The 16,048-nt window shown below is 37.2% G+C and overlaps 1 protein-coding gene across 3 annotated transcripts; it reads left to right on the top strand.

Moving 5' to 3' along the window:
* Positions 1 to 11,604: 11,604 nt before the first annotated feature.
* LOC149149647 (disease resistance protein RPV1-like) lies at positions 11,605 to 15,276 on the top strand. Of its 3 annotated transcripts, none has more exons than XM_089441312.1 (5): positions 11,606 to 11,830; positions 11,995 to 12,426; positions 12,546 to 13,632; positions 13,743 to 14,093; positions 14,197 to 15,276. In XM_089441312.1, the coding sequence occupies exons 2-5, from the start codon at positions 12,206 to 12,208 to the stop codon at positions 14,791 to 14,793; spliced, it is 2,256 nt and encodes a 751-aa protein (XP_089297438.1). In that variant the 5' UTR covers positions 11,606 to 11,830; positions 11,995 to 12,205; the 3' UTR covers positions 14,794 to 15,276. The 3 variants fall into 3 exon arrangements, with proteins under 3 accessions (XP_089297436.1, XP_089297438.1, XP_089297437.1); XM_089441311.1 differs by having other exon boundaries at positions 11,606 to 11,834; XM_089441310.1 differs by having other exon boundaries at positions 11,605 to 12,426.
* Positions 15,277 to 16,048: the final 772 nt, after the last annotated feature.

The raw sequence follows: 16,048 nt of genomic DNA, 5'->3' as shown, positions 1-16,048 counted from the left end.
TTACTTTGTCGTCTATCATCTTTTACTTTAATTGTCATGTAGATTTAAAAATATTATTGCAATCAATAAATTATCTCCTTGGTACATTATAAAAAAATTGTAATGTTGAAATTAGCATTTTATTGTAACTTTGAATATGCAACATTGATATTTTTTATCATGTCTTTGTAGATGTAAAAAACGTAAGAGAAATAGCATTTGTTTCGGTAATATATATTTTATCTGACTCTCATTGTATGTAAAACCAACTTAGATCAATCTTAACTCTGGATCTATCTAGGGTCCAAAGGAATCAAATCTTTCGAGTTACAAATCTCTTTTTTGAGTGCAAAATTCATGGAAAATGAGAGATTTGATCTCTCTCGGTGCTTGATAGATTGAGGGTTAAGATGGAACTAAGCTAGTTTTTAAAATAATATAATTTATAGTTTTTATTTCATGTCTTAAACATACTTAAGTATTAGACTTGTGTTTGCTAAATATTATTTTTATAAATTACTATAAATTATAATATACTAATAGTAATTTAAGTTAAAATTTTGAAAAAGGAAATATAAGAAATACTTATTTATTATTATTTTTTAAGTTAATAATTTTTAATTGTTGAAATTTAAACTTGTAAATTAAGAAAAATTAATTATTATCTTAAATTTAATTCGGTATAGTCTAACTCGTAGACAAAATGACCTTTTTGGATGGAATTAAACAATATAATTTCTAGCAAGATTGTGATTTCTTGTTGTTTAAAATAATTTTTTGAATGCATAAATAGATTTTGCATCTTGAAAAAACCAGAGGCGCTTGAACTTTACAAAGTAAACAAGTTAAACATATGATTTTTAAAAATTTGTATTGGATTTTGAATAAAAATAATCGTAAAAATGCTGTGAAAAGCACCATTTTGTGTATTAATTAGGCTACCCAAACTTAACTCATAATCTTGATTAAAAAAATGTATGACCTTTGATTATTAATCCATTTATAAATTATAGTGTTTAATTCTTTATTTATTTATTTATAATTTCTGAATTTCGCTTATAAATTGAGATCAACATTTTCATATATATAATATTTACTATAATTATTATTAAAACGTTTAATAAGTCTCTCATATATAACACATTTGTATTTGCAATTATTGAATTATTAATATATACAATTATATTTTATATTAATTATTGTAATGGATCACATACATAATTTGTATATTTTGGTCAAAATTAACTACCCTTCTTAAATACTAGTTATTTTTTTATTAATCTTAATAGATTTGTAAAATATTATTAAATTATGTATTTTTAATTTATATTAAATTATATATTATATATAACCATTCATTTTTAGTGGTGTTATTTGATTGTGTTATAGTAGCTTTTGACAAAAGTATTATGGCCCATAATTTGGTTATAGCTTATGCTTTGTACTTTATACTTAAAAAAAAAATTGTTTCTTAAATTTTATTTTATAAATTAAAATGATTGAGATAAATCATTTTCAGATAATTTTTTTTTTTTTTTTGTTTATTTATATTTTACATTTTAGATTTATATATGTTTTAATTTGAGTATCTTACATTACCCCTATACATCTCTAGACACAATAATTTGGTTATTTTTTTAATAAATCAAAAATGTGTTTTAAGAAAACTAAAAAAAGGAATATTTTTCATGTTTAAATTTGATCAAATTTGTTTTCCAAATTTCAATAAAAACAAATAATAAAAAGAGAGAGCAAAGTTGGGAGATAGGTGCATGGTTCAAGTTTGATATTAGGTGGAGAGGTGTGTGGAATTTAATTGTAATGTGTGAGCATGATGTTTTAAAAGGCCGAGAATTGACAAGATTGAAAGTGGTAAAACATATTGGGTAGAAAAATGTAGGTGTATTAACTCTTATTTTGATCACTATGGGATTTTAGAGGTTCCTAAGTTTTAAATCATGCAAATGGTTTATATCCTTAGCTTAATAGTGAAGTGATTAAATATTATGTGAGTAAGGTAATCTTTTATGACAACCTAAGAGTATAAAGAGTATGACATGGAAAGCATTATGTTTCACGTTTTAAGGTAATCTTTATGAATATAAGAGTATAAAGAGTATGACATGGAAAGCATTATGTTTCACGTTTTAAGGTAATCTTTATGAATATACTCATGTTACATTATTTACTTATAACCTAATCTTTATGAATATGCTGGTCTTACATTATTTACTTATAACCTAATCATCTTTTATCATAAAATCTGTGATTTTTTATATTATATTATTTATTTAATTTAGAGTACACCATTTTATGTTATTTTAGTATTACTTATAAATGTTTAAGTGTGTTATATATATATATATAATAATTTAAAACTAGATTTATATAATTTAGGGGAAGATGATATTATATGATTAAGCATAGTTGTTGAAAGGATAATCAATGAACCATGTCAATACTTATGGATGACATGCCTTGCGATAAGTTTATGATAACTCATTCATGGATTGGAAAAACCTACTTAATAGCAGGTCAACAATAAAGATAAATTTTGAGATAGTATAATATGTCCCAAATAGAGAGTGTAAACACCTAAGTTTAGTTGGATGGTGATGACTAAATTCATCCACACAAAGAGAGAACTCATGATTAAAAGAAGAACTCATGATTAAAATAATTTTATTAGATTATTAAAGTCAAATCATTATCTATACAATATGGAGTTTATGAAAATGTTTTTAGGAAGAAATCATTTAAAGTTACAATAAGTTTTTTTAATTAAAAAAATTACATATAAACTCAAGATTAAAGACAAAAAGAGTTTCACAACTCCTTTCAATGAGGTTATAAAATATATTTCTCCATAGAATTAACTTATTGAAACAAAAATATATTAAAAAATATCAACATCAACCAATATGATATTCAAAGTGAGAAATGTAAGCGATATTAATCTTTAAGAAATTTTAGTTATTTTGATTTGTATAAAATATTACTAATTAATTTTTATTTTTTTTATATGAAAAGTATTAAATATTTATATTTTATGTTTAATAATGTTAAGCAATGTTAAAATTGGAAAAAATCATATTTTGAAACAAGCTACATAGTAGCAGCGAGTACTTCTCACCTATTTAAATATAATTAAATTAAAGTAATATGCATAATATTAATTATAACTAAATTATGTAATATGTATAATTTTGATTTTATATATAAAACACTGGTTCACTCTTAAAAAATAATTTATTGAAATATTTAATTTTTATATGTTTATCAAATAAATTTATAATTACTAAATATATTTGAGATATGTTTTATATTTTTATATATAATTTTTTTTATTGATCACATTTATTAAATTTTAAATGATTATTATTTATATGTTTTAAAATATTAAAATATAAAATATTATTATTTAAATTTATCTTAAAATGATTATACTAAATTATAAAACTAAACAATACTGGTTAAACAAAATAACGTTACAATTAAATATTAAATATTTATCACAAAATTTAATATTATCAATTTTTTTTTCCCACAAGGAAAAATCGTAATTTCATTAAGATAAAGAAATTACATTCTGTAGATGCAGAGCATATTCAGATCACAACATGAAAAAACAAAATTTGTTGCCTTGATCCACGCAAGGAGGCAACAATATATAAGGCTGTAAAGCCAAACAATTACCATATTGTTTATCCATACTAATCAAACTGTTAATATATACATACAAGAAAATATGTTATGTGGCTGTCCATAACAAAACCGATATATAACAGAAATTAAGTAGGAAAGTCCATGAATGGCCGATGGAAGTATTGGTAGTATGCTCCATCATGGTATTCTCTAATCAACCAGATGCCCGGCTCCTTGAGCGCAGCTCCTTTGGATACGTTGTCAGCAACCCCGTTCTGCTCCCTGAAAATATGGTTACATGTAAAAGAATCAAAAGATGAAATTGATCTCAAAGTTTCATCAAAATATGATTCAAAGTATAAGTAGAGCATCTAGTTTTCCTGTTCAGCCAATCACATATGATTTTGGAATCCCCAAATAATTGTAAATCTCTGTAGTTTTTTCCAATGTAAAATGTATGAGGTGTTTTGTAGCAAGGAGCTCAACAAAATTGTTTGTGCCTCTTCTGAAGCCTATAAGCATCCTAAAAGAAAGTTGTTGGTTTAAATGCAGTATAGCCCCCCCACCACATCCTCTCTCTTGTGCAGCACCGTAAAAAGATGCCCATGGTTTGTTATGATCAATTTGTACATGTATAAATATACGGGTGCGTCGTGGTGAAGCATCATCCGGGATGAGGGAGTAATCAGCCATGACTCTGGCAGCCAATACAGACCAGTTCGGCGCTGAATCCTGAAATATTAATCTATTTCTGGCAATCCAAATTGCCCAGCAAATCAGTAGGGGGAGGTTGCGGAGTTTATGCGATGATGTTGTAATAAACCAGGACTGCCAGGCCTCAGGAATAGTTATGCCTGTCCAATTTGCAGATGGGGCGATAGAAGGGAGAATAAGTTCCCACAATTTACGAGCTACTGTGCATTCAAGGAACAAGTGGGAAACAGATTCGTTTTCACTCTTGCATAGGCTACACCAATGGGGGCCGAAATGTGCGCGCTTGAGGAGATTATCACCAGTCGGGATTTTGTTCCGGAGGATGGTCCACATTAATAGCCTTGTTCTGGGAGGAGCTTTAAGCTTCCAAAGATGTCTCCACCAGTCGGCGATTATCAAAGGCTTTCTCGATGCCGACAGAGCCAAATATCCTTCTTTGGGATAATATCGGCCATTTTTTGAAAGGGCCCATATGATCTCATCATCTCCCTCAAGGATTCGAATGTGGGCTTCTGTAAGGGCCAGAGTGAAGTCTTCCCAATGTTGTATCCATACAGGAGGAATGTTTAAATGATGAGCAGACTTCCAAGCCTGTTGTAGGAAAGAGGTATTCTCCGAGTCTGCAATTTGTGCTATATATGTAATGTTTTGTTGATGGAGATGCTGGATGAGATCCATGGGGAGTCGGTGCATATTCCCACAACCCACCCACGGATCGAGTCCAATGCGAACCTTATTTCCTGAACGAATTCTCCATGTGATACCCTCTCTGATGGGGTTCAAAGCCTTGAGGACAACCTTCCAGATGATAGAGATCCCCGAAGTACATTGGTGGGGTCTTCTAATCCAGTCCATAGTATGCATCGGGGCAATGTATTTTGCAGAGGTAACCCACGTCCAAAGGCTGTCTACAGATACGAGGTGCCAACCAAGTTTAGCAGCAAGTGCTGAGGAGAAATCTTCAAGCTTTTTGAGGCCCCATCCCCCCCATTTTTTAGGTAAATTCAGGGCCTCCCACCTGACCCAAGCAAAAGTCCTGCCCTGTTTGTTCCCTTGCCAAAGAAATCTGCAACAGAGGGATTGTATTCTAGAGAGAATGCCTCTGGGAATCCAGGCCAGAGACATCCAATAAACAGGAGTGGCTTCTAGGACACTTTTGATAAGTGTGAGGCGGCTCGCTCGCGAGAGATATTTGAGATACCAGGTATTAAGTCTTTTTTCCATTTTGGAGATGAGCCAAGTCCAGTCAGCGATCTTATAACCTAAAGGCTTCAACTTGTATCCCAGATATTTTAAGCCTTCAGACAGCTGCAACTGAGAAAAATGAAAACGTTGAAGAGCAAAATAGATCTCATGTGGAGTACATTCAACAGTTGTCAAAGTGGACTTTCTGTCATTGATGAGCATGCCTGTAGCCACTTGAAATAGAGAGAAAGTGGCTTTGATGATACTAAGGTCTCCAATACTGCCATTGAGAAATATAAGGATATCATCTACAAAGAGTAGATGGGTCAGGATGCAACCCTCTGTTATCTTTATGCCCTTTAATCTGCCCCTTCGATGTTCTTCATTAATGAGTCTGCTGAGACCTTCCATAACTAGAAGGAAGAGCAAAGGCGATAGGGGGCAACCCTGTCTCAATCCCCTTTCAGATGTAAAAAAGGGGGATGCACTTCCATTCACCAGGATGCTGAAAGGGATGTTAGTTATGCAACTCATGATCCATTTGATGAACATGAATGGAAATCCTAAATGAGTTAAAAGCATTCTAATATATAACCAATTTACCCTGTCGAAAGCCTTTGATAAATCAACCTTCAAAATCATACCTTTGCCACGCCTGGTGTGTAGAGTATGTAATACTTCCTGAGCAGTACCCACAGCCTCATGTATCTGCCTATCCTATAGGAAGGCGAATTGCTCCGGTGAGATGTGGTTGGAAAGGATAGGTCTCATCCTGTTGGCAATGATCTTGGCAATAATCTTGTATATACAGTTGCAGAGTGATATGGGGCGAAAATCCTCATAGGAGGCCGGATTGTCTGTCTTCAGGATGAGTGCAATGAAGGTAGAAGTGATAGAAGTCTCAAGATATCCTCTAGTTCTTGAGTCCTCAACAATTTTAAGCAGGTCTCCACCTAAAATGTTGAAGAAAGCCAAATAGAATTCTATCGACCATCCATCAGGTCCGGTGCTTTTATCCTTTTTGAACCACTTTAAGGTGGCCTCCAATTCTTCGAGAGTAACTTCCTTTGTTAATTCACCCCCCTCCCCTTGATCCACAAATCTAGGGAAGAGTTGTGCTACCTTGATGATTTCTGCCAGGTTAGTGTCCCTTGGGGCACTGTATATGCGCTTGAAGTGAGAAGTCGCAAGCTCAGCCAGTTGTGGGAAGGTATTAACAAACTGCCCATGGTCATTCTGTAGCTGCCATATGGTGTTGATCGCCTTTCTTCCATTGGCAAATTTATGATAGAATTTTGTATTTTTGTCCCCTTCATGCATCCAAATGGCCCTACTTCTTAGTTGCCAGATTTCTTCCCTATCTTTAAGTATTTTTGCCCTGGCAGAGTATTGAGACGCCATCTTCTCCTTATGTTCCTCAGATATGAATATTCCTCCTTGATCATTTTCAAATGCAGCTAAATCAGATTCAATCTTTCTGAGGGAGTGTTCCTCCTGTAATCTTTTATTGTGAGCCCATTGTTTGGACATTTTCTTCAATACTGTAAGATTGTGTATAAACCCTTTGATGTTGTCATCCCTCGCCCCAGGAGGGTTGGCTTTCCAGAAATCAGTGACCATACTGATGTAGGATTCTTCCTTAAGCCAGGCAGAGCAGAATTTGAAAGGTCCTCTAGGTTTTACTCGCCCTCCATCAATCTCCAAAAAAATGGGTAGATGATCAGAGATCCCCCCTGTTCCAACCCATTGTCGGATATGAAAACCCAAATCAATAACCTTTTCTTTGACAAGGAAGCGATCAAGCCTACGAGCCAAACCGTCTTCCCCAGTCCTGTTATTCCTCCAGGTCGCTTGTATTTTAGCAGAGGGGATATCAATCAAATGGTGAGAGTCCAATACATATAAGAAGTAATCTGATAGGGAGTCTTGTTGGGCTCTATGTCCCCAAGACTTAGCATGTCCGATGGAAAAGTTGAGGTCCCTACCAAGGATCAGGTGGTCATCCAAGAATAAATTAGAACCGAGGAGGCTTTGCCAGAAAGTAGGTCTGTTATGGCAAGTCCCATAAACATTAAAAATCCTGAAATTCATTCCAAGATCCACAGATCTAATGTCTGCACCAAGGTGACCAGCTCCTCCCCAGCAATTGAGCATCTTGATAGAACGAGTATTGTATCCCAAGGCTAATCCCCCAGATCTCCCATGTGCATCAAGCCCAATAAATGTCCACCCAGGAAGCATATTTTGTAGAGATTGTGTAATGTCAATTGCTGGTCCCAGGGTCTCTTGTAGGAAGATAATATCCAGCGATACATATGTAAGTAAACGACGGAGTGCTAGTTTTTTATCCGGCCTAGCCAGCCCTCTACAATTATATGAGAAGATCTTCATGGAGGGGGTACAGAAGGGGATTCTCTGGCTCTAAGTGTCCCGGGAATAGTAGATTGTATACCCAATGCAATCTCATCTCCTGCCGTAAATTGGGCTTTTGATAGGGAGGAGGGTCTGCCCCTATGCAGCTTAGGGGGAGGGGGGAGTGGATAATATCAAGCCCGACATGGTCCTGGGCTTGTCGCTTGGATTTTGAGCGAGTCATGTACCCCGCAGAAGGGGGGGCCTGATAGGTAGATGAAGATGGGGGAGGGGGGAAGGCAAAGGCGAGGATGGAGCTAGTGAGAAGATGGGGCAAGCCGTAACCTGGCATGAGAACGGAATGGTGGCAGAAGGTTCTAAGATCGGACCCAAACCCAAATGAACACTGGATGGGTTCACGGAATGAAGACTAGAAGATGATCCAGATATAATGCAGTCAATTTGAGATGAGCAACAAGTGGAAGCGGAGATTAAGGGAGGATTCATACCCCGCGAGGGAGAGCCCTCAGATGGCGCTTGTGGACGAGCTGGTGGAGGCGGTTGAGGATGGTGAGGACGCCAACCTCGCTTCTTCGACTGTGGGGGTGCCGTGGTCTTTTCTGATGGAGACTTCTGCCTTTCGGCCAGGTCCTCAGTTTTAGCCATATTTTGCGGTTCTGTAGATGCCTGACTCCGTGGTTGAATGTCCTGTGAGATGGGCGGTTGGGCCGCCGCTTCCTGTATCGGGCACTGTTTTTGAGTCTTGCCTAATAGAGGACAGTCTTTATAGAGGTGTCCTACCTTGTGGCACCGCCGACATCGAAATGGCACACCCTCATAATCCAGCAGTTGTCTCCTGGTGTTGTTCCGCCACCGAATGTCAATGTGTTCTAGTAAACCCTCCGAGAGATCTAGGTGTACCAAAATCCTGGCATAAGCCATCTGCCCGGAAGACTGAAATGAGCCATCATATGCAAGGTAAACGCCTAGGGAATTCCCAATCCGCTTGAAAATGTCCTCCGTCCAGAAATGTAGAGGCAGTGCGAGAAGGCGAAACCATATAGGACTAGCATCAACCCGCTCCCGCTCTGGATCAAATAGAGGTGTCCATCTTCGAAGTAAAACAGGGGCCTGATCGATGTGCCAGACCATGGATAACACCCAGGTTGTATGCGCAAGACAACTGAAGTGCAAGTCAAACCACCCTTTTGCAAATGTCTGTACCTTCGGGATGTCTTTCAGATGTTCTCCCCAAACCTACAAGGCTCATTGTTGTACCTTCTCCACACTATAATGTTGGCTGCGAACCCAGCCCACAAGTACCTTTTCAGCTGTGTCCATACAGTCGGAAGTTGTGTGTCCTCTGTGAGGTTGAGGAGCACCGCACTAGACCAAAGCTTCAAACACCTTTTTTACCTTGAAACCCCAAAAATCCTCGCAGCTGATGATTTTGGAGCTGAGGTAAGTTGAGCAGATTTCAAAGAAGGTGAAACCCTAATATTCTCGGCCGAAGTCGATGGAATGGATGCAAATATCCCCAAGATAGGTCCAATTCCAGTATAATTCCCGAGAGGGGGAGTTGCAATGTTCAGGGGAGCAGATAAAATGGGGCCTAGAACAGCAGAGCCCAAGGGTCGTTCAGATGAGGGGATGCTAGCCACAGACGAAGGAGGGTTTTGGGTAGGTTCTCCTTCGAGAGATTGGCCGATAGGGTTAGACAGAGGGTCGGTGAAAGCCAGAGAGCGCGGCGAGAGTGGCTGGGTAATGAACTCAGGGGGAGAAGGGGCGTCCTCCGGAAGGGATACAGGCAGTATGCGGGAGCGAGAAATGGGAGGGAGGGCATCAATCTCGTCGGTTAAATTAGACATGAACGGAAATAAGCCGGCTGCAGTGGTCCTGGTGGGTGTCCAGATGGGCACATCCTGTGAAGGATCCGCGAAATCGTGCAACTCATCCATCACTGTCAAAATATTCCAATGACAACTGCCAAAAGAGGACAGAAGCTAACTGCAAACGGTGAAGGTCAGTGAAACGGTTGAGGAGGTAAGACTGAGGAGGTAAGAAGTAAACCACAGCAACAGGGGTTAAGTCGGTGGTGAAACCCAAATCCAAGGAGTGAGTGGGGAGAAACGGAAGGAAGATGACCCGTAAAGGATTACGGGGGCAGGGGCAGGCGAGCTTCAGTGGCTGTAGGATGCAGACACGTGAAACATTGAAACCCTAATCCGATCGCCATCTCCCCACTCCTTCCTCCTCCAGGTCAAAAGATCAACCTAATATTATCAATTATATATATATATATATATGATTTTTATTTAAAAATATTATTTATTTTTAAATGATATAAATATATTTATAATTTATTTGACATATTAATTAGCATTTTAAAACAAAACTATTTCCATAATTGTTTTCCTAAATTTATGGACATGATAACAATATGTATCCACTAATTAATTTACAAAACATTGAAGCCCTTTATAAGACATCACTAATCTTAAAAGTAGCATGCAAAACATTGAAGCCCATTATAAGACATCACTAATCTTAAAAGTAGCATGCAAGTACCATCTAATGAAGCTCATGGTGTTTGTGTTTGTTTTTAATTTAAAGATTCTTTAATATAAATAAAGATTATATATACAACAATGAGATATATTCCCACGAATAAAATAGTTTTCCAAAAAATAACGCATTCATAAGATATTATGTACAACAATGAAAAAACTTTAATAGCCAAGACTTTAATGGCTAAAATAGTTTTCCAAAATCAATTATGATAATGGATTGTTATTTATGGCCACAATTATTTTACATTTATATTAAAACAATAGATTTTTATATGATAATGGACAACTATTCATGAGCATTTAAATTAAATTTATAATAAAAAAAATATTATATGATAGTGGATGGTTAGTTATAAGTATTTTATTTAAATTATTATGAAGTACATTAATTTTATAATAAAAATGAGTGGAACTACACTTGAATTTGAAGTTTTCTTATTAAATCTCAAATAAGATTTGTATTACAAAACTTCAAAGTTTTAGTGGCCTCTGTCAATGTGTTTCGTACACCTTATTAAAAACCCACTAATGTTGAATTTCAATTACAATCAGTGATGAAGTATATAAGAGATTGAACTAATGACGCAATGAAATTCAAAATAAATAAATTAAAACTTTATTAAAAAATAATAAAATTTAATTTTTAATGTTAAATATGGTAAAATGTCACTAATTTCTTTTAGTGAAAACAAAATAATAAAAAATCAACTAAACACAATATATCCTACATATACAATGAAAATTTATCATGAGTGTGGAGTGCAATCATTCCACTTCACGTGCTTGGTCGGCGGAATCATATACAATGAAAATTTATCACGAGTGTGGAGTGCAATCATTCCACTTCACGTGCTTGGTCGGCCGAATCTATTGAATTATGGCGCGCTATTCAACGCGTACACGTTGTCGTGTTGAACATCCACGGTAATCTGCCACTATCACGCCTGTAACTTAACCTTTGCGATGGGTGCCCACACAAAGAAAATATGGTGCCCTATCACTGTTAAACGCACTAATCCATCTGTGTGGGTGCCCACACAAAGAAAATATGGTTCCCTATCACTGTTAAAGGTACTAATTTATCTGCCTCCACCAAGAGCCACATCACATCCATGGCAAAGTGCAAAGCGCGTATTTGTCATTGTGAATATCAGGTCAAATCCATCCATCATGGTATCAGATTCACACCATCTTCTTAGCAGTTTCTGGCCATTAGTGTCTTGACGATTATGCATTTCTCAGAAATCATACCAGTTAGGCCATAAATTTTGGATCGAATTTTTGAGTAGTTTTGGAAACTTCCCAACCAGGGGCCGTCACATGAATATAATCTAGTTTTCTGAAGCGCATTCTTGGTTGCAGTTTCCACTAATCTAGAATCTATAGTGTGTGAGCGGCAATATCGTGTTTTTATTTCAGTGGATCAATCCTTTTTTGTTTAGATTTCAGTTCCAATGGCAAACCAACCTTTTGTTGCGTCTTCCTCCTCTGCGCCCTCTTGTTCTAACTCCACTCCTTATACTTATTATGATGTGTTTATTAATCACAGGGGGCCTGATGTAAAGAAGGGATTCGCCACCCACCTCTACGATCGACTTCTGCACCATGGATTGAAAGTCTTTTTCGACAAATCCGAATTGCGGGAAGGACACCCCATTATTTCTCAAATTCGTGCCGCTGTTGAAGTCGCCTCTCTTCATTTCGCTATCTTCTCTCCAAACTATGCGAAATCCAGATGGTGCCTGGATGAGCTGGTTCTTATGCTCAATTCCAATGCTACCATTCTTCCTGTCTTCTACAAAGTGAAGCCCTACGAACTCCGGTGGACAGCCAGAGATGGAACATACGCTGAAGCCTTGCGGGGACTTAAACAGAAAAAGTCAGTTGATGCAAAACCGCGCTACGACTCCAACACCATTCGCAGTTGGACAGACGCTCTTTTTAAAGCGGCGAATATCAGCGGTTTCGAGCTGCAAGAAGAGTGAGGATCTCCTCAGTCTTTGCCAATTCCAATTCTGTTGTAGTTTTCAAATTGCTTGATTGATCTTTTACATCGTGATTTCGCTCTTCTTATTTCTTTTCTCTTTGGAAATTGAACAGTGACGAGGGGGAGCTCTTGACTAGGGTCGTGCAACGCGCCTTGAAAATTGTTTCAAAACCACCATTGTATGTCGCAAAATATCCAACTGGAGTGGACGACAAATTACAAGATTTTGAAGCCACAATGTTGCAGCAACACGAGCAGCCGGTGAGTGTCAGGGTTGTGGGGATTGTGGGCTTTGGTGGAATTGGAAAAACTACATTGGCCAAAACATTTTTCAACAGTAAGAGATCCGATTACAGTGAATCTTCCTTTTTATTTGATGTTAGAGAAATTTCAGCTAAATTTTCATTAGGCTATTTGCAAAGCAAGCTGATAGAGGACTTGAAACATGTAAATATCAAAATTGAGAATCCTGGTGAAGGTGTAGGGATACTTAGAAGGTATCTTTCATCTTGTAAAGCTCTTGTAATCTTAGATGATGTAGATAGTGTGAATCAGCTAGAAGTGCTTCTGCCAATAAAAGATATCCTTAGCCCGGAAAGTTTGATTTTGATTACCTCTAGGGACAAGCATGTTCTCAAAAGCTCAGGGGTGTTAGAGTCCTCAATCTATAGTCTAAAAGGGTTAAATACAAAACACTCCAGAGAGCTCTTTTGCTCCTATGCTTTCCATCAACCACTTCCACCGCCGCAGGAATTTGAAGGTCTTGTAGATCGGTTTCTAACAGCATGTGATGGATTGCCATTGTCGTTGAAGGTGGTTGGGGCCCTTGTTTGTGGAGAAGAAGATAAAGTTTACTGGGAAGAACAATTGGATCTACTTCAGCAGACACCACCCAGCGAAATACAGGAAAGACTTAGAGTAAGTTATGAGTCGCTCACTAAAAAAGATCAAGAAATATTTTTAGATATTGCTTGCTTTTTCCTAGGAGAACAGAGAGATAAAGCAATAAGAATATGGGGTTTGGTGGGGCTTCGAAATTTAGAGGACAAATGTTTATTGGAGGTGGATAGCCAAAGCAAAATAAGAATGCACGATCACATTAGAGATTATGCAAGAAATATTGCAGAGCAAAGATCCATGTCCAGTCGTCTTTGGCATCGAACCAATATCAGGGATGATTTGTTGGCACTAACCCACTCTGTAAGTGCTTCAATTATTCCAACTATTGTGGCCAGTTTTAATTAAATTTCAATCTCAAAAGTTTCTTTATAAATAGTTCAATTTATTATAAAATTCTCATCGATGAACAGGGAATAACCGAAGTTCGCGGAATCACCACCCGTAATAGCTTTGATGTGTTCCGGATTGAAGATTGGCAAATGTACATAAATACAGACTGGAGGCCGACCAAAGACATTTGGAATGGGGTGGATCCATTCGATGATTCGAAATTTTGTGGTATCAGGAATTTGCAGCTTGTTGCAGCTGAAGACTCTGATTTAAAAAGCATATTGAAGAGGGCGCAGTCCCCACATCTCCTATGGCTCCGCTGGAATGGATGTTACGACTCTTCCTTGCCTGCCTGGATTCCCATGGAGAATTTAAGAGTCTTAGAAGTGAGTGGCCCCAAATTGAACTCCCTGTGGCCACATCAATATCAAGTAAGCAAATAGGCGTCTTCATTCTTTTTCATTTAATCCATTTTTTTAGACTACAGTCATCACATAAATAATATGTCTTATGGTTGAACCGTCAACATTGCAGGGGCCTCTCCAGTTGCGAGAGTTGAATATCTACGCTCCTCTCTCTGAGTTTCCAAAATCTATAGGGCAATTGCAGCACCTCGAAAGGATCGTCATATCTTATGGAGGTGCCGAAAAACTCACAGTCAAATTTTTGCCCGAAGACTTTGGTCATATGTGCTCTTTGAAATACCTAGTGTTAAAAAACTTTTCAGAAATGATGTCGCTCCCTGATTCCTTCGGAAAGCTCACAAACCTCCGGCACATCGATTTGGGAGGTGCTTCCAGTTTGCAGATGCTTCCAAACTCTTTTGGCGATTTGAGCCGACTTGAACATCTATCTCTACAGGGTGCCACATCTATCAAGTTACTGCCCGATTCCTTCGGAAAGCTAACAAATCTCCGGCACATCGATTTGGGAGGTGCTTCCAGTTTGCAGAGGCTTCCAAACTCTTTTGGGGGTTTGAGCCGACTTGAACATCTATCTCTAGCGGATGCCAAAGCCATCAAGGTACTGCCCGATTCCATCGGAAGGCTAACAAACCTCCAGCATATCGATTTGAGAGGTGCTTCTAGTTCGCTAATGCTTTCAAAGTATGTTACCAGAACGGTACGATAAACGAAATTTGGAGGTTTCGCATATAAGAAAAGAAGAGAGGGAAAAACACAATATTAAAGGTGAACAATATAAAAAAGCAATTGTAAATACTGATTTAGTTTATAAATTATAAGGAGACCTACGCAGAGACAAGTTTATCCGTTGAGCCTCTAGGCATGCATAAGAGCTGCGGCCTCATTCCTCAGATTTGGGGCAGCATGAAAAACGCTGGTATGAAAAACCAGAATTTTCCTCTATTGCATAAAGACGCGGATGAAGAAAGCTGGTATGAAAAACGCTTGTCAATCAGAGGCTCACACCATGATTCGACCTTATCGTAACAAGGTCTAGGACGCAGTAACTAAGAACACACATAAACCTAAAACAGAGGGCAATTTGTCCTTATTTTCCACCTGTAATGAAAATATGGCTCATGAATCTCACTGTTTTTGACAATGACCAGAATAGGTATATGCGGTATTTATACTTTTCCCATATTTTCCATATTCTGCCTTGAATGTACTCTCGAGAATTGAACTCCGTAGTTTAAATTTTAATATTTCGTAAAAACAACTCTGGTGAAACTTACATTCAAACCATATATACTAACCAATCAAGTTTGATTTATGTTATGTGAATTAAAATATCACTGAAGTGGTATGAGCTACAGAAAATCTCACAGCGGTCAGAATCACTTTAATGGAGTACATATACATGCATTGAACACAGGTATAGTCCATTACGATATGAACAGTTGATTCCAGCGAACCTCACCTACCCAAATCTTGAGAGAATTATGTGGTCTGGAATCAGCATTCATAAGAAAAAACCAAAGATTGAGAGAATTATGTGGTTTGGAATCAACATTCATAAGAAAAAACCAGAGATTGGAGTTTGTAGGCAGTACCTTTTGACAATAGAATTGACAATGCTGTTGAAGATAACTTGAAGGGGGCGTGAAGTTGTTTGGTTCTGATCTATAACTTGAGAGAATTATGTGGTCTGGAATCAGCATTCATAAGAAAAAACCAAAGATTGAGAGAATTATGTGGTCTGGAATCAACATTCATAAGAAAAAACCAGAGATTGGAGTTTGTAGGCAGTACCTTTTGACAATAGAATTGACAATGCTGTTGAATATAACTTGAAGGGGGCGTGAAGTTGTTTGGTTCTGATCTATAACTTGAAGGGGGCGTGAAGTTGCTTGGCTCTAATCTATGTTTTGCTTGCCTCTGAAGTTGCTTGGCTCTGATCTATGTCTTACTTGCATCTGAGG

The sequence above is a fragment of the Pinus tabuliformis genome, chromosome 9 (genome assembly GCF_031772625.1).
Source record: "Pinus tabuliformis cultivar Carrire ecotype Pingquan chromosome 9, CPIR1, whole genome shotgun sequence".
Lineage (NCBI taxonomy): Eukaryota > Viridiplantae > Streptophyta > Pinopsida > Pinales > Pinaceae > Pinus > Pinus tabuliformis.
Note: the sequence above shows the minus strand (reverse complement) of the source record. Positions and strands in the feature narration are given on the sequence as shown.